The 25,010-nt window shown below is 42.0% G+C and overlaps 1 protein-coding gene across 1 annotated transcript in view; it reads right to left on the bottom strand.

Annotated features, from left to right (window-relative positions):
• Nucleotides 1-253: 253 nt before the first annotated feature.
• Nucleotides 254-25,010, bottom strand: part of LOC145416776 (uncharacterized) — a 55,139-nt gene continuing 30,382 nt past the window's right edge. The window contains exons 2-4 of the mRNA XM_080285696.1: nt 7,812-7,933; nt 960-1,131; nt 254-344 (exon numbers count right to left, since the gene is read on the bottom strand). Of these exons, the coding sequence (XP_080141822.1) occupies nt 254-344; nt 960-1,131; nt 7,812-7,932 (384 nt within the window). The 5' untranslated portion in view covers nt 7,933. The remainder of the gene's footprint in view (nt 345-959; nt 1,132-7,811; nt 7,934-25,010) is intronic.

Genomic DNA, 25,010 nt, shown 5'->3' with positions numbered 1-25,010 from the left:
TGTTTTTTTTTTTTTGTTGCTGTTTACATTTTGTTTCTGTTTATTTACGGAAGTGTCTGCTCTTTCGTGTCTGTTCTTTATATTTGCTTTGTGTATTGCTTTGTGTGGTCTATTTTATGTTGACTTTTTTTTTTATATCTTTGCTGTTACTTTTTGCTTTGTGTGTGATGTCTGTAATTGTATGTTTATCTCTGCTGTTGATATCTTGGTTGTAAGCTTTGTGTTGACGTTTTTGGTGTCTCTGCTGGAGCCTCTAACGCCTCTTACCCGTCTCCATCATCCGCATAAGGAGGTTGAGTGTGTTGTCCATATTCTGTGCACAGGAGGCTGATCCTGTGCACGACCTGAAATACGTGCACATGGTTAGTTTGGGTCAGGGCAGGTAAGGGTAGATTAGGCTAAGTAGTTTTGGTTCCGGTTGGTTAGTTTAGGGTTATAGTTTAATTAGATTGAGCTGTTAGATTTTATTGGGGTAAGTTAGGCTGCAGCAGGGTTTGTTTGGTTTCGTTAAGTTGAATATTCTAAGGATAGTTTGTATCAAATTTGGTTAGGCTATGTTTGTTAATCATTGTTTCAAGTTATTACATCGAGTTAATATCAGAGGACTAAATGGCTTTAGTGAAAAAAAGGGAGGGGGGGAGAGTGGCTGAAGGGCGTAATGCCTTATGATGCAGCGCCAGGGTTGGCGTTATACTGCTACTTGTAGTAGGTAAAGTAAGTTCAATTTTGCTAGGCAGAAATTTTTAGCCTATTGCATTTAATTTCCCGTCTCAGTGGCAGAAGGCTACGGCTCTGCAACCTTTCCATATCATCTTTGTGACTAGCACCATATTTTAGTGGTAATCTGTTGTTAAAACAGTTTTAAAGACGGAGAGATAGCAGCTTTGGGACTAGTTAAATTGAAAAGAGTACAGGTTAATGATTAAGAAGGGCTACACCTACGCTCACCAGCAACTCACCTTAACGGCCTGTTCCACTCCTGGGGTGAGAAGAATCCCCCCTTGGCCACAAGGGGAAGAGGTTGACGCGAGCGGAGGGGGGCGGCTGGGGGCACACTCTCGAGGGGGGCGTCAGGTGGGGGCAGGTAGAATGGGGAGCGCAGTATGGGCTCGCCAGGTTTGCGGTATGGACCTGGGGAGCCGGAGAGTGAAAAAGAGAAGTTTAATGAAATTGTAGTGTGTGTGTGTGTGTGTGTGTGTGTGTGTGTGTGTGTGTGTGTGTGTGTGTGTAGTATACAGGAATTGAGCAATGCTCGTGTTGTCCTGTCTCCATATCCACATTTATCAAGTCTACCTTTACACACATGAATGTTTTTCTCATGCACCACCTCTTTGTCTAAGTCGTTCCAAATATTTAAGAATATACCTAATTGTGATATACACGGAATGTACTATGCTCGTGGGTTTCCGTCGCTGTTTCTCAATAAGTCGAATTTAACTTTAAACTCGTTTATGTTTTTAGACTGGACGATCTCTTTGTCCAGGCTATTCCATAAGTCTATACTTCTGTAAGGAAAGCTATATTTCTTGATATCCTTCAAGCAGCTTGACTTTTTCAATTTCATTCCATGTCCTCTTGTTGCTCTCTTATCCCATATAAACAGATCTTCTTTGTCAATTTTATCTACTCCCACCGTGGTCCTGAACACCGCAATCATGTCTCCCCTCTTTCTCCTTTCCTCTAACGAAGGCAAATCCAGTTTTTCCAGCCTCTCTCTGTATGACAGGTCTGTCAGACTGGGGACCATCTTGGTTGCTGTTCTTTGTATTCTCTCAATCTTGTTTATATCTTTCTTTTGTGTGGGGACCACACTACCGCTGCATATTCTAACCTGGGGCGGATCATGGCCACTATCAATTTTTTCATCATTTCCTCATCCATATAATGAAATGCTACTCTTATGTTAGTCAAGAGCTTATAAGTCTCTCCAACTATCTTGTTAATGTGCTTTTCTGGTGACAAACTATCTTGGACCAGCACTCCCAAATCTTTCTCTTCTCTCCTTTTTGTGATTAATTCATTACCCAAAAAATAATTCAGTGATGGTCTCCTGGTACTTTTACCCATTTCCAATATTTTACATTTCTTTACATTAAATTTCATTTCCCACGTCCGGCTCCAATTGTGTATCCTATCCAAATCCTCCTGCAGTATTTTACAATCCTCCTCAACCTCTATCTTCCTCAAGATCTTTACATCATCAGCAAACAGACTCGCATAACTGTTCACTCCATCTACCATATCATTTACATAAATCAGGAACATTACTGGCGCCAACACTGAGCCTTGAGGGACTCCACTTGTTACTTCCCTCCATCCAGACATCTTTTCCTTTATTACTGTCCTCATTTGTCTGTCTCTCAAAAAGTCTCTCATCCATTCCAGAAGTTTCCCCTTTAGTCCTCCTATATATTCTAGTTTCCACATTAGTCTTTTATGAGGTACCTTGTCAAAGGCCTTCTCTAAGTCTAAGTACACACAATCCACCCAACCATCTCTCTCCTGTACCACATCAATCGCTCTTGAGTAAAAGCTCAACAAGTTTGAAACACATGACCTTCCACTTCTGAATCCAAACTGACATTCAGCCAAAATATTCATCTCTTCCAGATATTTTATCCATCTGTCTTTCAGGATTCTCTCACACAATTTTGCGACCATGCTGGTTAGAGACACTGGTCTATAATTCAGGGTTCTTCCTTGTTTCCTCCCTTGTAAATTGGTACCACATTTGCCCTCTTCCATTCTTTTGGCACTTTCCCCTCTTCCAGTGAGCATACAATTAAACTGTGAATTTTATCCGCCAGTTGTTCTCTGCATTCCTTCAGTACCCAATTAGAAATTCCATCAGGTCCTGGGGCTTTCCTTACATCTTGAGTTTCCAGTAATTTATACACTTCCTGCACCTCCACTTTTATATCTTTCATCACCGGAACATTTCTAATCACTCCCTCCCTTCCACAAGCTCCTTTTCTTTAGTGAAAACTGACTGGAAACGTTTGTTCATTATTTCTGCTTGCATTGCCGCATCATTAAAGACCTCTCCATCTACTTTCAGCTTGGTGATTCCTTCCTTTTGTTTCAGTTTGCCATTAACAAATCTATAAAACAGTTTGGGTTCATCCTTGCATTTGTCAATTATACCTTTTTCAAAATTCCTTTCTTCTTCCCTACGTATTCTTGTGTATTCGTTTCTTGTTCTTTTATATTCTTCCTTTGTTCTGTCGTTACCTCTCTTTCTCCAATTGTTCCACGCCTTATCTCTCTCTTTTTTGGCTATCATACACCTTCTATTAAACCACTCCTCTTTTCCTGTTTTCTTTCCCTCTTACTCTTGGTACAAATTTTTCCACTCCCAAATTATAGAGGTCTAGAAAGATATCCACTTCCTCTGTATCTCTCTTGTTTCTCTGAATTTTCTCCAATCCGCATTTTCAAAAAAGTTTCTCAATCCTGTAAAATTTGCTTTGCCAAAGTTGTATCTTCCCTGTCTATGAAGCTCGTCTCTTGGCTCGACGTTTCCTATTAGCATCTGGAACTCAATGACCACGTGATCACTTTTTCCCAAAGGACAGAGATATTCCAATGATTCTATTACATCAGGTTCTTTGGTGAACAGTAAATCTAACCTTGCTGGTGTGTCCTCACCTCGAAACCGTGTCTCTTCTTTGACCCACTGCGTCATCACATTATTCATTATTATATTTAATAACATAGTACCCCACGAATCCTCACCGCCTCCCAGTACCATTCCTCCCAGTTCACCTCTTTACAATTAAAGTCACCCACCAAAAAATTATATTATTGCTTTTCTCAATTATTTTTTGCAAGTTGATAGCCTTATCTGACATCATCTATTGGTATTAGTCATACTTCCTTGCTCTCGTCTTTGGGGGAACATACACTACCGCCATATCTCTCTTTAACATTCTCTCCAGTTTCTAATTTCATATATATCACTTCAGCCCTGCCTTCTCCCATTTCCACAGTATCTACATTTATGTTGTTCTTCACTGCTATCATCACTCCTCCTCCCTTTTTTCTTTTCTGTCTTTTCTCCACAGTTTGTATTTACCATCTCCCAAATGAACATCAATATCTTCTCTTAATTTGGTCTCTACAAAGCACATGACATCAGGTTCATGTTCTCTCAAGAAATCATTAATTTCGATCCTTGTCGATATGAAACCATCAACATTAGTATATATCACCTTCAAATTATTTTTGACATTATTAATACCCTCTTCTCTCCTACTCTCTGTCCGTACCACTTCCTCAAATTCTGATCTTTCACAACCATCCCCACTAATTTCCTTCACTTCTATTTCCTTAAATACCATTTCCTTACTTTCATATCCAATACTCTCCAAAAAAAAGTATTACGTTCTTCCTCTGTCCTCTTATCATTTTTTTCCTTTACTTCTTCCTTTAATGATTTTAAAGCTTCTCTTTTCTTCTTCATTCAGATCTTTTCTTATTATAATATTTTCCATCCCCGCCTCTTTGCTTAATTTCCAGGTCACTTTAAGTATCTCATTTATTACACTTTCTGATGTAAACTTGACTCTCATTGGTCTTGTTTCCCCTTTCTTATAAGGCCCTATCCTCCTTACTTCCTCAATTTCTTTTACCCACTTGTTTCCTTCGGGGTCAATCTTGCCTAATATTCCTCTCACCATGTTCGTGTCTCTCTCGAGTCTTGCGAACCTAACCTTTTCTTCCTCTTCCCTGTTTCCAAATACTATCACCCATCTGTTCCTTTCTACAGTTTCTCTCACTATTTTCTCTTTTTTCTTCAGTATTTTCACTACATTTTCTTCCATTTCTTTCTTGTTCATTTCCCTTTCTTCCTGGATGATCTCTCTTAAGCTGACCACTTCTTTCTGTTCTTCCTCTACGTGTGCCCACTTTGCCTTGTGTTCTTCTAGTACATTACTCACCTTCTCCGTTTTATTAGTACTCTCTTCAAGTTTCCTCCTCAGTTCAACATTTTCCCTCTTCAAATTCTTTATCTCTTCATTGGCTGTTTCGTTGGACTGGATTAGACTCTGTATGGTGGTTTCCGTATTTCCTGACACATCCTTTATCACTAGATTCTCTACTTTTTTTTCGAGTTCACTAATCCTCATAATTAATGTTTTCACTAGGTCCATGACATTAGTATTAGCATCAAATCCTTGAAATTCCATTCCCTCATTGTTTACATTTTCGGCCATCTTTAACGTACCGATCAAGTACCTAAACAGCTGTTACCAATAAGCCACAAACATTCATGTATACTATTGCCAACAAATCTTTACATTTTTGGTAGTCTACCAACTTTCATTATTTTAAATTTAAAGAAAGACCCTAGGAGACAGGACAGACAAAATTCCTGAAACTACTCAAGGTCAGGAGCGATGCCTGGGACGTCCTCTCTCTCCGGCTGTTCGTGTGTGTGTGTGTGTGTGTGTCAGAATATAACATCAGTGGCTGTTAATGTAAGGTAAATATGCACTCAACTTACAGTTTACACACACACACAAAAAATAGAAAATCGAAAAATATGCTCTCTCTCTCTAACAAGATTTAAACTTTTACCGAGAAATTTCGTCATGGAAAGAATGAAAGCCCAAATTAATATTCAGCTATTATTTTTATTATTATTATTATTATTATTTCCTTCCGTAATTACCGCCCGTTTATTCACTTGTGATAGTATTAATTATTTTTATTATTATTATTATTATTATTATTATTGTTTTGTAAACAAAGCATGTGGTTTTTTGCCTGTCAGGTGGAGCCCGGATAGAGATGGCTATGATGATGTGTGTAATTGTGTGACACGTTTCAGTGGACGCACTACTTAATGTTATGCTTCTGTGGTCTCCCATTGTTTCTGGATCCAACAAGACCTCTGCAGGGTTGGGATGATAATGGTGTTGAAATAAAACTTGTTATGGAATGTGAGACTCGGCTTGAATGTTTACTGTGTGCTCTGCTGCTAGGTACCCTGCCTAAAGAGTGTAAATTGCGTAGGCTAACTGGTTATCGAGCCGGTATCCACACATCACACATCTAGTAAATACGTCCCGGAGTCGATGGAAACCAGTCACATTGCTACTACTTTGTGTGTGCGTGTGTGTGTATGTGTGTGTGTTGTAACAGCTAGTCCCATCATGCCATTTGCAAGGTGTAAGAAACTGAGGTAGGACTACTAAAGCCCAGAACATATTACTGTATAAGGGCAGGACGTCACTGATAGCGTTGCATAATCGAGAAACTCCCAGGTGCCTCTTGGATATTCGAACTTTCCCTTAGCGCATGGCTTCCCTGACTGGCGCTTAAGTCTACTAAGCCACCAGTATAGCCAAACCATTACCCGATTTTAACGAAGGCGGACGTGACAGGATGAACTCCCTCTTAAGAGTATCCAACCCTATGCTAAGAGGATCCAGGCATACCCTTAAATGAAAAGTTGCGTTTAAGGGGGTTCTTAAGATAATGAACTAATTAAGAGAGCATTATGGTGGGTTAAGGTGTAGGAGGGTGTCTTGGAATGTGGAACTTGGTTGTTTTAGCCTTGCTGAAGTTTTTATGCTTGTATACTGGTATACAGAATTTTTCGTTTGAAAGCATCTCGTGTTTGCTGTTTGGTATTGAAGATCCTCCTCCTCCTCCTCCTCCTCGTATTCGTCTTGATATCATTATTATTATTATTATTATTATTATTATTATTATTATTGTTTTTGTTATTATTGTTATTATTACCCTTACCGTATCATCATCAGCAATATACAGACTTTGTTTTCATTTCCAAGTAGCAATCAGTAGCACGAAATTACATGAACATAAATAAGCACGGAAGATAATAATAAGTACTTGGTACGGCAGGTTAATAAGAAAAGTATGCCAAGAGAAATTGAACTTAGATAATAATTAAGATAGAAGGAAATTAGTAGTAGTAATAGTACGGTAGTAACACTAACTGTTATACTGGTGGTGGTTGTAGTAGGTAGTGTTTTTTGTTGATGTAGCAGTACGCTGTAGTAGCAGCAGTAACATTTCTGACCACGTTTCTCATTAAGATACATTAAGTCAATTATATATCATCATCATCAGCTAATCATATGTATTTGCCAAACAATGAAATTAATACAGAATACACAAAGTCAGTATACAAAACGCCTCACAGAAAGCATAAAGAAAACGGGCGGTCGGGTTGACGTCAGGGGGGTGTTAAATATATTCCTGGTGGGTGACAAGTGTGGGGGTGAAGCGTTGTCACTCCCAGTTACTAATGGGGCTACATGGCTGTCATAGCCTACTCCTTCCCCCCAGCTCTCCGGCTGTCTCTCACTCTTTCTCTGCTTTTCGCTTTCTCCTTAATCGCTCTCTGCATCAATCAGTATTTATTTATATTTTCCTCTTTTTATATCATATTTCTCTATCTGTCTGTCTCTCTCTCTCTCTCTCTCTCTCTCTCTCTCTCTCTCTCTCTCTCACCCTGTCGTTCTTAATGCAGTTCCTGTACTTTAAACTATTGTTTCTAATCTAGTGCGTTCTCATTGTCAATTTCTCCGGCTCATTTCTTATGTAATTCCGTTCTCAGAATTGCTTATTTTCAATAGCCTAATCAGTCCAGTTTTCATCAGTCGTGTATCGTCTCTCTCTCTCTCTCTCTCTCTCTCTCTCTCTCTCTCTCTCTCTCTCTCTCTCTCTCTCTCTCTCTCTCTCTCCTAAAACCACCAAATCTTAAAAAAGGCGGAGGGGATGTTGTGTTCAGGGCAACAAAATATTTCATAGGTTCTTCTTTTCTTGATTCCACTTACCGACGAAGTTTTTGAGAACAGCTGGGTGGATGGTGATGGTGGAGGCAGGGGGGAGGGAGACTAACACCACTACCACCACCACGCCCACGCCCACGCCAGCTCGCGCCCACATCACGCCCATGCTGTCAGGAAGAGACGCGAAATTTAGGACGCTGTCAGTGTATTGTTGGGTTGTGAAGTTTCGATTTTGAAGACCTTTGAAATGGGTTTGACGGCACCGTATTGTCCTATCGTTTATAAATGCTCCAACATGCTTTGCTTGTGTCGTTCTTGGTCACCTAATGATGACTCTCCACTCTGCTCGATCTCTGGCAGCCTCCCTATTCATCGATAATGGTAGTACTAGGAACAGCAGCAGCAGTAATGATAGTAGTAGCAGTAGTTGTAGTAGTAATATTAAGTTATATCTTTGTGACATCTTTGACTCAAGGCGTCGACTTTGAAGTTAGCAGTCCCTTCCTAGAGACCCAAGTCTTCCTCTGTGCTGTGGAGCCGAACAGTGGTATTACCTTGTGTGCAGCTGATACAGATACTGACCCAGCTCGTAATAATATTCATTGTAATAATAATAATAATAATAATGTCACGTCAGGTTAATGAGGAAACAGCATTGTTAGTGGAAAACAAATATATATTTTGTCGACAGTCACAGCCAAAAACTAATATGTGAAACTTGTAATATATAGCCTAAGTGTTAGTCGTTAATCATTCTCTCTCTCTCTCTCTCTCTCTCTCTCTCTCCCTCTCTCTCTTGATGATGAAAGTAAGGACTGTATTTGGGAAAGCGAGAGAGAAATTGTTGTGCGAGTGAGATACGGTGGTACTGTGATTGTAAATGAGTGAAAATGAATTGAGTCAGAGGAGAGGGAGAAAAAATCAAAGTGAATTGTTAGAGAAAGCTTAAAAAGTGAAAAAGAGGGACAGTTAGATTAGACAGAGAGAGAGAGAGAGAGAGAGAGAGTGGATAAAAGAAGATAAGTGTGAGCTGAGCAAGAGTGAGAGTAGATAACAGCAAAAATATGTGAGAGCAAATGTGAGAGAGTGGGAGTGGAGTAATCGAGATGAGAGGTGTGGTATTAACGGCCCAGTGGTGCGAATAGTAATATATTGACACCACAGAGAGATGGGGGGAGGAGAGAGAAGGGGAAAGGAGCAGGAAAGTAAGGAAGGAGGGACCGAAGGAGGAAAAAAGGAAGGGAGGAAGAGTATATATATATATATACTGTATATATGTGTGTGTGTGTGTGTGTGTGTGTGTGTGTGAGAGAGAGAGAGAGAGAGAGAGAGAGAGAGAGGAAATAACAGTAAAGACGAAAAAGGGGGAAAGAGTGAGAAAATGAGAGAGAAGAAATAACAGACAGAAGAAAAAAAAATGAGAGGGTAATAAATAAAGCATAAGTAAAGGAGATGTGAGGAAAGGGAGGCTGAGAGAGAGAGAGGGTGGGGGTACTGGATAGATGGATGGACGGTGAGGAGAACGAAGTGCTGTGAAGGGAAGAAACAAACGAGAGAGCGAGGGAGTCAGTTTACGGATCCAAAATGGCGTACATGGCTAGGTTAACTGTGCAGCGAGGTATGTGAGTGGTAATGACGATTTAATTGCTGACTGATAATGATGGGTTTATTTCTCAAACGACCATAGTAACGACTCCGTAGGTTTTTTTATGCATATGGTTATTATTTTTATTATTATTATTATAATTATTATTATTATTATTGTTATGATGATGATGATTTTTTTTTTCTTCTGGATCCTGGGCACCTCAGGTACTGATGCTAAGTAGGGATGGGATTATTCTTACTAATGATCAGTTACGTTTATGGCAAATTACTAACCCCTTTCAGCTGAGATGATAGTCATATGTATTCAGAACAGGAGTGAGTTGACTAGTAACCGTGGCCACTCATTCCTACCTAATAACTAAGACTCATCGAATATCATGCAACCACGAGTAAGGTCGGTATTCAAGCTGAGTGTGGCTGAGTTCCCTCTCGCGAAAACAAACCAGTTGTTATTATTGTTATTATTATTACAGAAACGACAACAAAAGAACCTGCCATTGTTCATTCTAGCGACAGTAATAGGTGTATAGGACATTATAACTAGGATTGTCAGGTTGGTTTAGGTTGTTGGTAGGCCTATTGTTATTATTATTATTATTATTATTATTATTATTATTATTATTACTATTATTCTTTTAGTAGTAGGAATAAGTTGAGAACTGAATCTGTCTGTCTTGTTCCTGTGCCCTTTTTATCCATCCCTTGCTTCTGTACTTTTTCGATCCTGACTAAACGATCATTTTATATTCTCTCTCTAATTCATAATCTTGTTATACGTGCTGGCTATCAAATACACAGCTGTACTATCACACGAATTTTAATTGTATATCCATCGCTATATCTCAGTAATTTTTTGCAAAATGACGCCACCGCGATTACTGATACGGAGTTCCGGTATGTAAAATAATATGTATACCGTCAGGGAAATAGGGCAACTCGAATGCGTGGAGTTTTCAGATTTTGAGACGATATTTCTTTTTTTTTTGGGGGGGGAAGAGGGGCTATAACTTGCCTGCTATAGCTCTGATCCTGCTCTGAGTATGGAAAGAAACATCCCTCGTGAAAATCTTTTCGTTTTGGAGTTAAGACTACCGCTGGAAGTGCAAGATCGATATATTTGCGACATGATGTCATGACTCCTGCGAAGGTTTGCGGGGCTTTGCGAAGAGCTTTACACTTGAATAGCGAAGGAATTTTACTCCGTATATTTAAAACTGTGTTTTATGAGCGTTTTGGTGCGCGCACCCCTTTACGTCATGTACAGGACGCCATTTTGAACCTGAGCCATTCCTACATAGTACTCGCTACCACGATTACCGATTTTTTGTTGTTGCTGCTTCTGTTGTTTCCTGTTATTATTGGTATAGTTTGTTTAGTCCTTGATAGTCAAAACCAGCCCTGCCTCAGCGACTTCAGCTTCTTTCCGTGACCGGCGAGCGAGGGGGGCGCTGACCTCTCGCAGGCGCCCCTTACCGAGATTATTGGCTCAAATTCCAGTGGGTGAGCCAATCCTGACGCGCTATCTGTGCCTCCACTGGATGCCGTGGTGGCTGCTGTGGCTACCCGGAGCTTGTCCTAGGTCTGGGTGATCATAATTACGGTATTTCCCTGTCCAGAATATTACTGTGGTGCCTTTGCTGGGCTTACCGAGACCCTACCCTAGGTCAGCAGGCTCATCTGAGTCGAGTTTGTGTGTGTGTGTGTGTGTGTGTGTGTGTGTGTGTGTGTGTGTGTGTGTGTGTGTGTGTGTGTGTGTGTGTCAGAATACCTAAAACAGTATTGATCTGAGTTGGACTAAACTTGGTTGAAATGTTGATGGTCTGAGGGTCTTTCCAGAGTTGACTTGTTTTTAAGAACAGTAGATCAAAGGTGAAGATCACAACGCAAGGGCCTTTAATTAGTTTTGATCTGATTAAACTGAATGTGGTGGAAGGGTTGTGGGAAGGCAGTTATGAAGTTACTGATTTTTAGGACAGTTAGTCTGAGGTCAGGCTCATAGGGCAAGGTCGAAGCCTCGACCCTGTAGCTCAGCTTTGATTCGATGTGGACCAAACCTAGTGGATTGGTTGAAGGTCAGACAAAAAAAAAGATTTAATTGTGAGAACTGTAGCCCAAGGTTCAGGGTCACAGAGTAAGGTCAGCTCAGTCAGTTTAAACTACTGAGGTCGAGGAGTTCAAGGGTAGGCAAGGATGAAGTAGTTCTATTGTGAGCCAGTCGAACGCCAGAGTCGCAGGACAAAGTCAAATGTTCGGCCATTAGGACGCGGGTGTTGCACTCTCAAAGTACTCCCTCCGACTGTTGTTGATTCCTTTGGCCAGATCTCATAACTCATTAGCTGTTGACGTCATAACATGTCTGGGGGTCCGAACTGTTGAAGTGAGATTCCAGCCCATTTGCATGTTGTTGATGGGTTTTGCAAGAGCTCATTAGGAGATGACAACCTTTACCCTACTGGGGTTTAGAACTAATGAAGCCAGTTTGCAGCCCATCTAATTATTGTTTAGTGAGAGGCTGTTGTAGGGTTTGGTACGGTATCAAGACAGTAAAGGAGTTACTGTGTGGACATTTTTCTCATCGGCTAAGGAGTCCTGCTAAAAACTTTTCTTTTACGAGTTTATTTCCTGTGGTATGTTTCATTTGTATGTTAATTATGCCGTGTGTGCTTTCAAACAGCCATAGCTACACAACATACACACTAGAGGAGATGAAGGTGTATTATGCACAATAAATCTCCATGGAAGAGGTGCTAGAGGTCCTGTTTAGCCAACGAGAATACAGACCCATGATCATCTGATTTATTTTTTTATTTACGCTGCATGTTAGAGAGAGAGAGAGAGAGAGAGAGAGAGAGCACCAGGTCTGCCAGCCCATTTTCGTACACGGCATTTTGTTAACCCTTGGCTTGCCATAGTATTTTTCTCGACTGAATAAAATCGTTTGGTGTTTGTCTTAAAATTTCAGATGTGTGCCAGTATCAGAGAATAGGCGACGAGGTAGTTTTTTAAAATTGTAACTACTTAGGTATCTATCAAGTGAATATAATCTGGTGTTAGCCTGGATATACCGTAATACTTAAATGTACCAATCGCAGTGAAAGGAATTATGTTGAAAGGAACCGTGCGGTGTAAACGTAACTTAAACGGCCTACAATTGACTTATACGGTATCTATCAGCTGCATAAATTTAGTATTAGCCTTAATATAATACTTAAGTACACCAGTCGCAGTGAAAACAGTTATGTTGAAGGGAAATTCGTGCTGTGTAAACGTAACTTAAACGGCCCACAATTTGGTCTCGTATGTCTGTGGGTGTAAACAGTGATCCCGGATGCGACAACACAAGCACCGTAATTGAGTTGTTGAAGCCAGGTGGGGAAGGGGAGCGGAGTGAATGTGGTAGGTGGGAGCGAGGGGAGAGGGAGGGGGAGAAATGAGGCAGGTGAAGAGATGGGAGGGGGAGAAGAGTGTGAGAGGTGTGATAGGGACGAGAGGAGAGGGGACGTGGTAAATGTGGTAGGTGGAAAGGTGGGGAGGGAGGAGAGTGAGATGTGGTGGGGCGAGGGGAGTGGGAGTATGGAAGTGTGGCAGGTGTAGAGATGGGGGAGGGACTGGAGAAGTGCAGAAGGGTAATGAGGTGAAAGTATTGATGGAAAAGTTCAGAAGGGGAGTTGGGGAAGGTATTGGTGAGGTGGAGAAGGGAAATGGGGGAAAGTTTTGGCGGAGAGGAGGAATGGGAGAAAGTATTTGTCGAGACGGGGAATGAGAGAAAGTACTGGTGGAGAAGGGGAATGGGGGAAAGTATTGGTGGAGAAGAGGAATGGGGGGAAAGTGCTGGTAGAGACGTGCAGAAGGGAAATGGGAGAAAGTCTTGGCGGAGAAGTGCAAAAGGGGTGGTGGAGAAGAGGTGTGGGCGGGGGATGGAAGTGTTGGAGGTTGGGAAGGGAGTGTCGGAGTTTGGGAGGTGGGAAGAGGAAAGTGTGGGACGTGAGGAAGGGATTTTGTCGATGGTAAACACACAGACACTTGACTGGGCGTGGGGTGGAGTGAAGGACCAAGCGTAAGGTGAAGCAGGACAAGTGAAGGAGGTGACGCAGGTGAGAGGAGGGGGAAAAGTGTCTGGAGGGAAGTGGGTGGGAGGGAAGCACTGCATTTAGGTCTGGATAAGGTGGAATATTTTGCACTGGAGTGAATGGGTGTAATTAAGCCAGGATTAGGTGGAATAGTAATGAAATAGCCAAAGGGATGGACTGGAGATTGCGTTTGAGACTGTTGGATGGTGGTGATGATGATGGTAGGTTAGGGCAGAAAAGCAGCGATGTGTGCTGTAAGTGTGTCTGGATTGATGGGAGGGTGATTGAGGGTAAGGTAGTACTGGTAGATTACAGGAGGAAAGATACGTGTTCGGATGTTTCAAGGCTTATACCTAGTTTTCCTTTGGTAAGCCCTTAAGTTATGTGTTATCGTACATTATTTTGCTTTTCATGGCTATTTTGCCACATTGATATTCATTAGCTATAATTTAATTTGTGAAGTACTAAGTAGTTCTATGAGTGAATTGCAAACGTAGCGGTATATACAAGCAGTCCTATACGCAGCTTTTAGAGTTTATAAATAGGGTCCCTGCGCTTGTGGAAGATGTACTTGCTGCTGCTGATGATGATAATAACGAGCTTGCTTTGGGTAGAAAAATAAATACAGTACGGTGATTGAGTAGTCGTAGGCCTGATTCTAGGCTCTGTCTTCTCTCTTTCGTAGCCCAGACTTATTGAAGGTTGGAAATAGAGAATGTGGAAAATCTTTGCACGCCTTTTGCTCTTCTGTCACATGTCTTAGTTACAGGAGGATAATCATCATGAACTTTTTCCATGCCAGGCGGAGGAGGATGAAATCGAAAGCAAGCAGGAACGTTACAAAGCATGTTTTAGAGATAACTGTGGTATTAATCACATTTTCCACCCAGGTTTCAAGGAGTCGCGTGCTGTGGAGTGGGGTTGCTCTGTTTTGCATTACTTGTTTATAGGAAGGACAAGACAAGGAGAGTTGAGTACCTTACCTTGTTTCTGTTCTTCCTGCAAATGAATATCTGAATTACCGATACGAGAAGGCAATGATCGTGAGTTTGTTTGTGAATCCGGGGCATGATGACGAGGATGTTATGATAGATGGCGGCTTGGAATGGCACGAAGGTCAGGTGACTGGCATTGAAGTATGTTTATCGCCTGCAGACCTAATGAACTCTGGGATACGGCGTCACAGTAATAGTAGTAGCGAGAGAGAGAGAGAGAGAGAGAGAGAGAGAGAATACAGGTTAAAGTCGATAGGTACGAGTGAAAAAAAAGTGAACGCTGTTAAGTGGATATATACACAAATAGGGGCAAATAGATTAATAGGTATACAGGTTCATTGATAGATAATAGAGATAACCACAGATATACAGACAAACACAGACAGGCATACACACATAGACCGTTACTTGATGTGGTCTAGTGGTGACGTATTGGGTTCACGATCTCACTGATAAGCGTTCGAACCCATTCTGGTGGAAGTGGGACAAGGATTCTGATTCAGGCTATTAGTTTTCACCTCAGATTCATGTCCCTTCACTGACATGGCGATGAAATATACCCCAATATTGTCGCATAATACTTGACGTGTTGGGAGGGGGGAGGGTCATCTGTTCTGTGTGTGGGTGGAGTGATGAATGTGTGAAATGGCCGAGCGTTCGTATGGTCCAGGGTGTGTGTGTGTGTGTGTGTGTGTGTGTGTGTGTGTGTGTGTGTGTGTGTGTGTGTGTGTGTGTGTGTGTGTGTGTGTGAGAGAGAGAGAGAGAGAGAGAGAGTGTGTTGCTTCATCCCTGAACCCCCTGACTCCCTCTCTCCCTCAGGTGAATGCAGGTCTAATTAGTCTAGATCACTGAGAATACCATCCCAACATTATTTGCCACGCCGGATCTTATTTGTACATTCGCACGCATTCCACACTGCATTTATATTTAGAGGTTATGACATAGCTCCATATCATCCCTTTCCAATTTCTTGCCTTAATTCCGTCTAGTTCCCATTCTCTGCAGATTTTCCTTCCTGACCTTCTCTGCTTGATTTGTTTTGCTTGTCCACTCCTCTTCCATCATTCCTCCCATTTCCTGCATTCAGCTCTTTTCCTCTCTTTTCTTCTTTCTCCCTCTTTTCTTCCTTCTTGCATTTTTTTTTTCCCCCACCTATTTCTGTTCTTCCCCTTCCCACTTCTCCTTTCTCTCAGCGTTCTTATTTCGTCCCCCGTCTTCTCTCCTTGATTTCCTCATTTCCTTTCCTTTCCTCTTCCTTCTTGCAACACTCTTTTCTTCATGTTTCTTACCTCCTTTCCCCTCCCCCCCTTCTCTCTCTCTCTCTCTCTCTCTCTCTCTCTCTCTCTCTCTCTCTCTCTCTCATCAGCTCAGTTCCTCCCATGTCTTTTAAAAACATCACGACATTTATATATAGGCGTTGCACCATCCATGTCATCATCAGCGGCGCATTTTGAAGGAAACTGTTAATAGACTCGCACCAGTAAGTCGTTGAGTAAACTAAGTGACATACTGGAAATAACATAAGCCTTAGCAAGGAGAGAAAAAGTCATAATTATAAATAATGTAAATGTGAAATTTTAGAGAATTAAGCTTGACCAAATTTGTTCATTGACTCTAACGGCAGTAATTTCTTCTCCCCCCCCCCCAGGGACCTGTTGCCATCATAAACCTCTTCACACAATGGACCTATTGCCCCACCAACCACCAACCCACATACCCACAGCCTCACCCAGGGTAGTCTGTCTCCTCTTGTGGTTTTATTACTGTATATAGTCGGCTTGTGTCCACCTGACAATAATCCCAAACTCCAGTTCTGTGGATGACAAAGTATGATCAGACTGGAAGATAAATTTAGCTAATAACCAAGGACACTTCTACCTCAGCTGAAGGTCATGTAATTTAAAGCTTCCGTCACAGTATTCTCAAGGATGAAAACAAGTTAGTTATACTCGTAGTGTACCGGATTTGAATCTTTGACGTAGGCCTATTGCATGTGTAAAATTTACCAGCTGAAGGTGGTACAGTTAATGAAACATGATGTTCGCATTCTCAGGCGAGTCTGGGATTGCTCTAGGAATTTAGGTGTATGGAACTAATATTTACTGCTTGGGTCACCAAATCTTTTAAAAGAGGCAAACTTTCCGTAATTCCTTTAATTCCTTTTCTAACACTTTTTTCAAGACACCCTTTTATATATATATATATATATATATATATATATATATATATATATATATATATATATATATATATATATATATATATATATATATATATATATATATATATATATATATTCCGGAGGTGACTGAGCGACTACTGAGGAGTTATTGGGGTGGGTGGTTAAAGAGTGACCTAGAACTTTGAAAATTAATTGACAGGGCTTGTTCCACAGGTAAGTGGTGTGTTGATATGTAAAGTTGCACAGTTAAAGGCGGCCTGGTGACTGGGGTATGGCGTCCAAATTCTGAAAATCAGTGGGCTGGGTCTTTACCGTACGCCAGTTATGTTTTTGATGTTGCAAAACGAAGGGTGGCCTGGACACCGGGATAGGGCGTTCTCAGGTTTTAAACCTACAGTACAGTGGGAGATGGAGGCATGCCACTAAAACCACAATTACCTCGACACTAACTGGGGAATACTGTATGAATATGGAAAAAAAAACGAATATTGAAGCGATTCAGTCCAGACAGTTAGTGGGGAATGTTTCTGCGATATTAATAAATGTATTTCCCTAACCAGCAGATACACAAATAAACCAATTAGCCTATGGTCAATAAAAGCAGTATAAATGAGTGGTTGGTGGGGGCGTCCAACATCCAGTCACTCCATGTAGTGCCGCCTTCAGGTTACTCTGCAGTGAGTGATAAGCAAGATAGCATCCTGCAACTCAGGAAACAATTTACTACATTGGTTGGTAACCATATAACCAAATGACACCAGGTCGACTAGTGGTCTAAGGCGCTTCAACCTGATGGAGCCTGTAAATGTTAACATCCGAGGGTATTGGGGCTTATTGCCCGAATAATGCCACTCACGGATGAGCAAGGCAGGTCACCATCGCCACAAATATAGGGATCGAGTACCTAACCCCGGCGCCCTTATGCTCCTGATGGGGCAAAAACAGACTGGTTGATAAACAGGTAGATATGTGGATAATTAGAACGATAGATGAGTAAGGCCTATACTGCATAAAAAGTGTTGTCAAGAGGTTTGTTGTGGTAGAATTGGCCATCAAGGAAATGTTAGCACTAAAGTTGAACGCTTTCACCATGAGGTGTCTTCCTTGGCTGGTTATATGGTTACCACCCAGCGTTGTAAATGGCTTCCTGGCGTATAGGAAACCATTAGGTTTGTCACTCAGTGTGAAACCACGTGAAAAGGAAAGAAGAGTAATAAAAAGTGAAAGGAAAGATGGGAGAATGGAAAAATGGAGAGCAGACACAGAAAAAGAATGATAAAAGTGAAGGAAGAGGTAGGCATCACTACATCAAGTGAGTGGATGATGGTCGCCACTATCTATCTATATATATATATATATATATATATATATATATATATATATATATATATATATACACACACACTCACATCCGTGTGTGTGTGTGTGTGTGTGCGTGTGTGTGTGTGTGTGTAAGCAAATATATTACACTCCCACAACCTGAAATATTGTACGTCCTTCCTTTTACCAAATGCTGTCTTCCGCACCCCAGGCTCTGTAGACCACGCCACCACCACTCCTATATTTACGGATTTCCTCTCTCCACACACGTGTACACTTCTTCATCATCGTCGTCATCCTTATTATATTATTATCATCCCATTGATAAAAGAGGTGCTTCTTTCATTAATTCTTACAATATAAGCTTCTCCACCATGATGACGTCATTTTAATATATTATTAGTGTATTATACTCCCCCGCTGTCCTGGTGATAAAGTTATCGCGTCACAGCAGGCTGTTGGTCATGTGCTACCGTTCGAGCCCAAGAGGTGACCGGATTTTTTTTTTTTTCCGGTGTGCAAAATGCCACCAGGGGCGCAGGCCGGCTCTCTATCCTTAATCCCTTCAGCCTGGTGACGTTTTATTTGTATTTATTCAGACTATGACGAGACGGTATTGTTCATGTTAAGAAGGATTTGTATCTGTGCAGGGATTAAGGAAGGCTTTATCTCATCTCTTCAGTTCGATAAGCCCCCTACTCCCAAGTTGACTAAAATCGTCTGGATTGGAAAAACAATAGTATAAGTAATTTCATGGCACTGAACGGGTTAAATGTTTCGGACTACGGTAGCCTATCCTCGGGCCCCTACGCTCTTAAGGGGTTATTATGGGATTGACAGATACTTTTTTTTTTTTTTTTGAACCTCTCGTACATGAGTTAAACTGGAGCCTTTTAGGGAAAAAAAAAATACATGCGTAGTATCGATTTTTATTCCATGTTTAATAAAAAAAAAATGTCCGTATGAGGAGCAGGCTTTGGTAAAGAAAGTCTGTGTGTGTGTGTGATAGAGAGAGAGAGGTTATGTAATAGGAGAAAGTAAAGATTAGAAGCCTACAAAAAATTGCCCTTTCATAGAACATTGAACATAGTTTGGAAAGGACGGCCTTTTGCTGGCTTCCATCCTTTGATTCTTTATTCCTTAAAAATGTCTGTTTCCCCATCTCTCTGTCTATACGCGAGAGTCTGTGTTGGTGTATCTGCGCGCGTGCGTGCGTGCGTGCGTGTGTTTGTGTGTGTGTGTGTGTGTGTGTGTGTGTGTGTGTGTGTGTGTGTGTGTGTGTGTGTGTGTGTATTTTGTACAACGAAGGCCTATATCAGTTATCTACACTGCATCTTATTGACTCAACTTCCTCCATCTCGGTCCGATATCTACGGTTGTCCATCCCCCCATCTGGTTTTGTGCACACACACATACATTTCTCTCTCTCTCTCTCTCTCTCTCTCTCTCTCTCTCTCTCGTACATTCGTATATCGAAATGTGATCTTGTGGTCTGTCAATGTTCATTTCTGTTTTGATAATTACTAGTAATATACTGGTTTATCTTCTGCTTCCGTTTATTCCCCTTAACCAAAAACCTCTTGGCACAGAATGTCTTTGAGTTCTTCTTAATGAGGTTAATTTAGGGCTGATTTTGAGTACTAATGCTGTAAAAATGGGTTCAGTATTCCACGTTAGCGGAGATACAGTTGCTGCTGACCTAACGGGTTTATTTTGAGGGGGACCATTTTCACCCAATAGGTCATCTGTATCTGTAGCTCGGTATCGGCTGCGAGTTTTTACCCACGTTGAAATTTTTGAAAACGTAAAATTATCTTTAACCTCCTGAAGTTTCTAAAAATTCTGGCGGGTCACCTTAAATTTACTACCTGTAGGGATGGAGACGGATTGGTGTGGGGAGAGGCGTGATGAGGTTGGGTGGGGTGGACTGGAGGTATGGTGGGGTTGGGTGGGGTGGGCTGGAGGTATGGTGGGGTTGGGTGGGGTGGACTGGAGGTTGGGTGGGGTTGGGTGGGGTTGGCTGGAGGTATGGTGGGGTTGGGTGGGGTGGGTTGGAGGCTTGGCGGGGTTGGGCTGAGGTGAAGTGAGGTGGTTGTGTTGGTGGCAGGGTCAGCAGTGAGATCAGTGGAAGGGGTGGCAATGGTGCGGCAGAGATAACATAGGCAGGCACCAGACACACACACACACACACACACACACACACACTTCTTACTTTTTCATACCATCCCCTCCTCTCTCTCTCTCTCTCTCTCTTTCTCTCTCTCTCTCATTTTCTCACACGTCCCTTACTCCTTCCACATCACCTCCATCACACACACACACACGTAGAGATCGCCCTGGAGGACTTGTCATAATTACATACCAGGAGTGACCCTCTCCTTTGATGGTAGTTGTTTGTGTGTGTGTGTGTGTGTGTGGAAAGAGAGAGAGAAAAAAAAAATGGATACCTGGTAGGGGAAAGGGAAATAGTGGGGCCCAAATGAGAGAAAGAAGTATTGAGAATGATGAGACGGAAAATTATTTGTGTGTGTGTGTGTGTGTGTGTGTGTGTGTGTGTGTGTGTGTGTGTGTGTGTGTGTGTGTGTGTGTGTGTGTGTGTGTGTGTGTGTGTGTGTGTGTGTGTGTGTGTGAGAGAGAGAGAGAGAGAGAGACTTAACCTCCACAACTCCTGACAAACAACTCACTTTGCCATTAATTAAACTGAACTAAATCACTTCATCCCTTTATCCCTCTTAAATGTAATAATGTTCCGGGGACTAATGTCGTGGCCTTAGGAGGCTCCCTAATCTTTCAGTTACTCTTGACCCGGTGACTCTCTCTCTCTCTCTCTCTCTCTCTCTCTCTCTCTCTCTCTCTCTCTCTCTCTCTACTGTTTGATGAATATTGTCATTTTAGGAGAGCCCCCTAGTAGTGAAAGGGGGTTAATGAAGGGTAGATCTAACCTCTTCAGTTCGTCGAGTCTCTCCGAAGCTACGTAAAAGAGAGAGAGAGGCATTGGTCTGTCGAGGGTAATTCTCCATGTGGCACGTTAGGCCATTCAGTACGGTGACGCCTTTTAACAATTCCTGCTGCCGGTACGTATTTCCTTATCTATTCTTGTTACCACCTGACGGTTTTTTAACTCTTGGACAGTCCTCTGGTAGTGAAGGGGTTAAGTGTATGGTGGTCTAGAAGCCTTAATAGTACGACTGTCATTTAAGAAGAAATCAGCTTGGCCCTTTATGACAGACAACGCTTCCATTGTCTAGTGAGTCACATCGCCACTAGCGACAAAAGTATCGTTCATTATCGTCATTACAGCAGCAGCATCATTACTGTCCTAGTTATCGTTATTTATGCCAGCAGTCATTATCAATCACTGGTTATCCTCATTCATAATCATCACCATATTTATCAGAGTTCCACCATTTTTCATCATCCTTAACAACATGCTTCTTCCTTAACCTTACGTGGTCTTGATAAAATCAGTCTTGAAATCATAAAAACATAAAACAGTTATGTAAGACGGTCTAGAAATTCAGATCTGTTGTGTGGCCAATCAAATATTTGTAAACAGTATTTTTTTTTCCTCAAAGCCACTCGAAGCACATGGCTATTTTCTGAACGACTCTTGTAGGACGAAGGCAAATTGACTGGTTGCTATTTTTGTAACTGGTATTGCTACTGGAGAAGAGGAGTATGGAGTCAAGAGTGTTGGGGTATTAGTGCTGACGGCCTTGAAGCGGGATAAATTAGTAGATTGGTAGCCAGTATAAGATAGAGTTGTTATATACGTCCCAGGACTGAGTGGCGTACAGAGTTCACTGGTCGTAGTCATAATCATCATCATCATCATCATCATAATTCTGGTCACTCCCTCCTCCTCCTCCTCCTCGAACGTTTTGGTGTATATAGTATCCAGAAACAGGAAAAGGACGGTATCAAAGTATATAAGTACCGATATATAATGATAAATATATGACAGTGATTGATATAGTGTGTCAGTGTGGATGCATGGGTTAGTATTGTGATAACCCGTGTACCTAAGTTAGGGTTATAGGAAAGTGATAGTGATTATTGCCGTCTGTGATAACGATGAAAACAATATGCATGGATAATAATGATAATAATAATAATAATAATAATAATAATAATAGTTAATAATAATAATAATAATAATAATAATAATAATAATAGCAGAATATATAAAAACAGAGAAGTTTGACCGTCTGGTGTCTCGGTTTTGCCCAGCCAGTGACGCATTCAGTTAAAAAAAGGTGAGAAATACCGGATATAATTAGAACAAGATCCCTCGATAACTTTCTGTAGGTTAAAGAGTCAGTTTTTACGCTTTTGTATAATTTGTCGACCTATTCTTTTCTGTTTTTTAAATGGCAAGGGATTGGTTTAGTCGAAATAATAGCGCGTGACGAAATCCCCAAATGTCAGTATAAACATTGTGAGGGGACGGATTTAGATTATACCTGATATCGCGTCCTTTTAAAGCTTGTCTTCTGTCTCTGTCTGTCTGTCTGTCTCTCTCTCTCTCTCTCTCTCTCTCTCTCTCTCTCTCTCTCTCTCTCTCTCTCTCTCTCTCTCTCTCTCTCTCTCTCTCCCGTTCGTTCCATGTCCCGTCCTTTCCTTTCATCATCCCACTCGCCCTAATCTCCATTTCTTCCCCCCCCCTCTCTCTCTCTCTCTCTCTCACACACACACACACACACACACACACACACACACAAAGGTAAACCCACTTGTATCACACTAACTCACTGATGACTTAATGACATATTACAGGGTGACAGGTGAATGAGAGAGAGAGAGAGAGAGAGAGAGAGAGAGAGAGGATGTAAAAAACGGGATAGAAGGGAGTAGTAGAAGCGAAGTTAGAGATAAGGAGTGGGAAGAATTGAGGGATAAGAAAAAAAAGGAAACGAAAGTAACAGGGGGGAAATTGAGAAAAATGATGGGGGAAGGAAAGTGAGATAAAACAAAAAAATACTGAGAGGGAGAAAGTCAAGAAAGCGTAGAGAGAGAGAGTTGAAGAATTAAATTGTGCTGGACAGGCAGACGAACAGAGAAACATGAAAAATCTCCAAGGAAGCGAGAAAAGCCCACAGGCAGTCCCTTACTAATGAAGACATTGCCAAGGCACCAGGATTACCAAGATGGCGTGACCCCTCCCTCACAATTTTACCCCAGTGGCTCTAATCTAGTCTCTCCTCCTTGTACCCACACGATGGCGACGTAATGGCCGGTGCTTGGACACGATTTAGGGTTATCTTCCACACTAACATTCTCTGCTTCCCCACCTCACTCACACCCACGCCGTCTGTGCGATTTATATCTTCCAATGCCCCTCACCTCCCCCACCTTAACGTATTTTTTTTTTCCTTCCCATCTTGTTAAAAACAGTGACCCTTGCGTAGCTAAGGAGCCATGTTTATTTTGTTCTGACAAACACCATACGATATTGTTTTACTAAAGAGAGGCCGACTGACATATTGGTAGTTCGGTGCGCCCACCATCAACAAACATTGCATACTGATGGACAAGCCGGATGGTTTCTCGTACTCCAGGAAGCCATTTATCTTACAAGGTGCAAACCATTTATCAAACAAATGGTCTCCTGGTGGTCTAGTAGGTAAAGGCGCTTTAACTGTGTGTGACCCATCAGGGTTCAGTTCAAGTGTACGTCGAGGTTTATTACATAATGCTGGCCAGGGATTAGTGACTTGTCACTCCGCCCCTCTCCCCTCGCTCTCACTAACCTTCTTTCTCCCACCACATCAAATAAAAAAAAAAATCCGTTCCTTCCCCTCGTCTTCCCCACCCCATACAACAAGCCTCCTGTACATTTTTCCCCCATCCCTTTCCATTTACCCAGTTTCCGTATTCCATCCCCCTCCCTCCTTCCCATCCTCTTTCAGTTCTAACTCGGTGGTATTTTTCTTCGTTTCTTTAACTCCGTTAGTTTATTCTGATACTGACGATTATATGAAACTTTGGGGAGACCTCTTAGGATACATGAAGGCTGTCTCAATTTTTCCAGTATGAAGGAGAATACCGTCAGGAGGCAGCAAGGGTAAAGTGATGGAGGCCTCATCTTAGTGTAAAAGATAATTTAACATCATTCCTTCTTACGTTTCCCTCCCTCTTAGCACTCCGCGCCCCTTCCTGCCTCCCCTCCAGTGCTGTTATTCCTTTCCTACCCTACCCCTCCCGTCTCCCCTCTTTCCTCCCTCCATCACCACCTCTTTCTCGCTCCCTCCATTCCCCTCTTCTCTCCCTCTTTCAACACCTTTCTCCTATCCCCCTCCTTCCTCTCCCCTCTTCCCACCCTCCATCAACATTTTCTGTTTTCCCTTCCCCTCCTCTCCCTCTTTCCTTCCCCCATCACCCCCTTATCTGTCTCCCCCTCCCCTCGTCCCTCCTCCCCAGTTGTATCCCTCTCCAGTTCAGTATTTTCTATTCCTCTCCTCTCCTCTCCTTCCCTCTCTTTGTCCTCTTCCCCCTCAAACCAGGTGGCTCCCCCACCTCTGCCCCAACAGTGTTCTCTCCCACACTCCCCTCTTAGCTTCCGTCCTCCAACACTTGTTCTCTCTCTCTCTCTCTCTCTCTCTCTCTCTCTCACACACACACACACACACACACACACACACACACACACACACAGAGTCAGTCACGGAATTTTAAGGGCATGCTGAGGTAAAGTTGCGGCTTCGTGGTGTCAATTTTCGAGGCTTTGTGGTTAAGACGTATTTTCTCTTCTTCAGCCAGAGTTATGGCAGTTATTTTAGGCAGTTGTGTGAGTATTTGGGGTGGATCCTGCTGACCCTCGTATCCTCGGCTATTCTCGGCAAGGTCCGGCCTTGTTTCACCTGGTTGTGTCCTCGTTCTGAGTTTGCTTTTTAAAGATATGAACATTTTCGTGCGGTTTTAGAGATTCTAGCATATTTCTCCAGTAAACTCTGGATGTAACGACACTGTTTATAACAGACCGTGACTTTAATGGGCACTCCAACCTTTTTTGGACTGCCGGTACGTTTTACTAAATACGGACTCGAGTCTGTTATAGCCTACTATAGTT

Source organism: Coenobita brevimanus, chromosome 107, assembly GCF_032717465.1.
Source record: "Coenobita brevimanus isolate Jiangsu-jjx chromosome 107, ASM3271746v2, whole genome shotgun sequence".
Classification (NCBI taxonomy): Eukaryota; Metazoa; Arthropoda; class Malacostraca; order Decapoda; family Coenobitidae; genus Coenobita; species Coenobita brevimanus.
The sequence above is the reverse complement of the archived record's forward strand: the minus strand, read 5'-3'. Positions and strand labels throughout refer to the sequence as shown.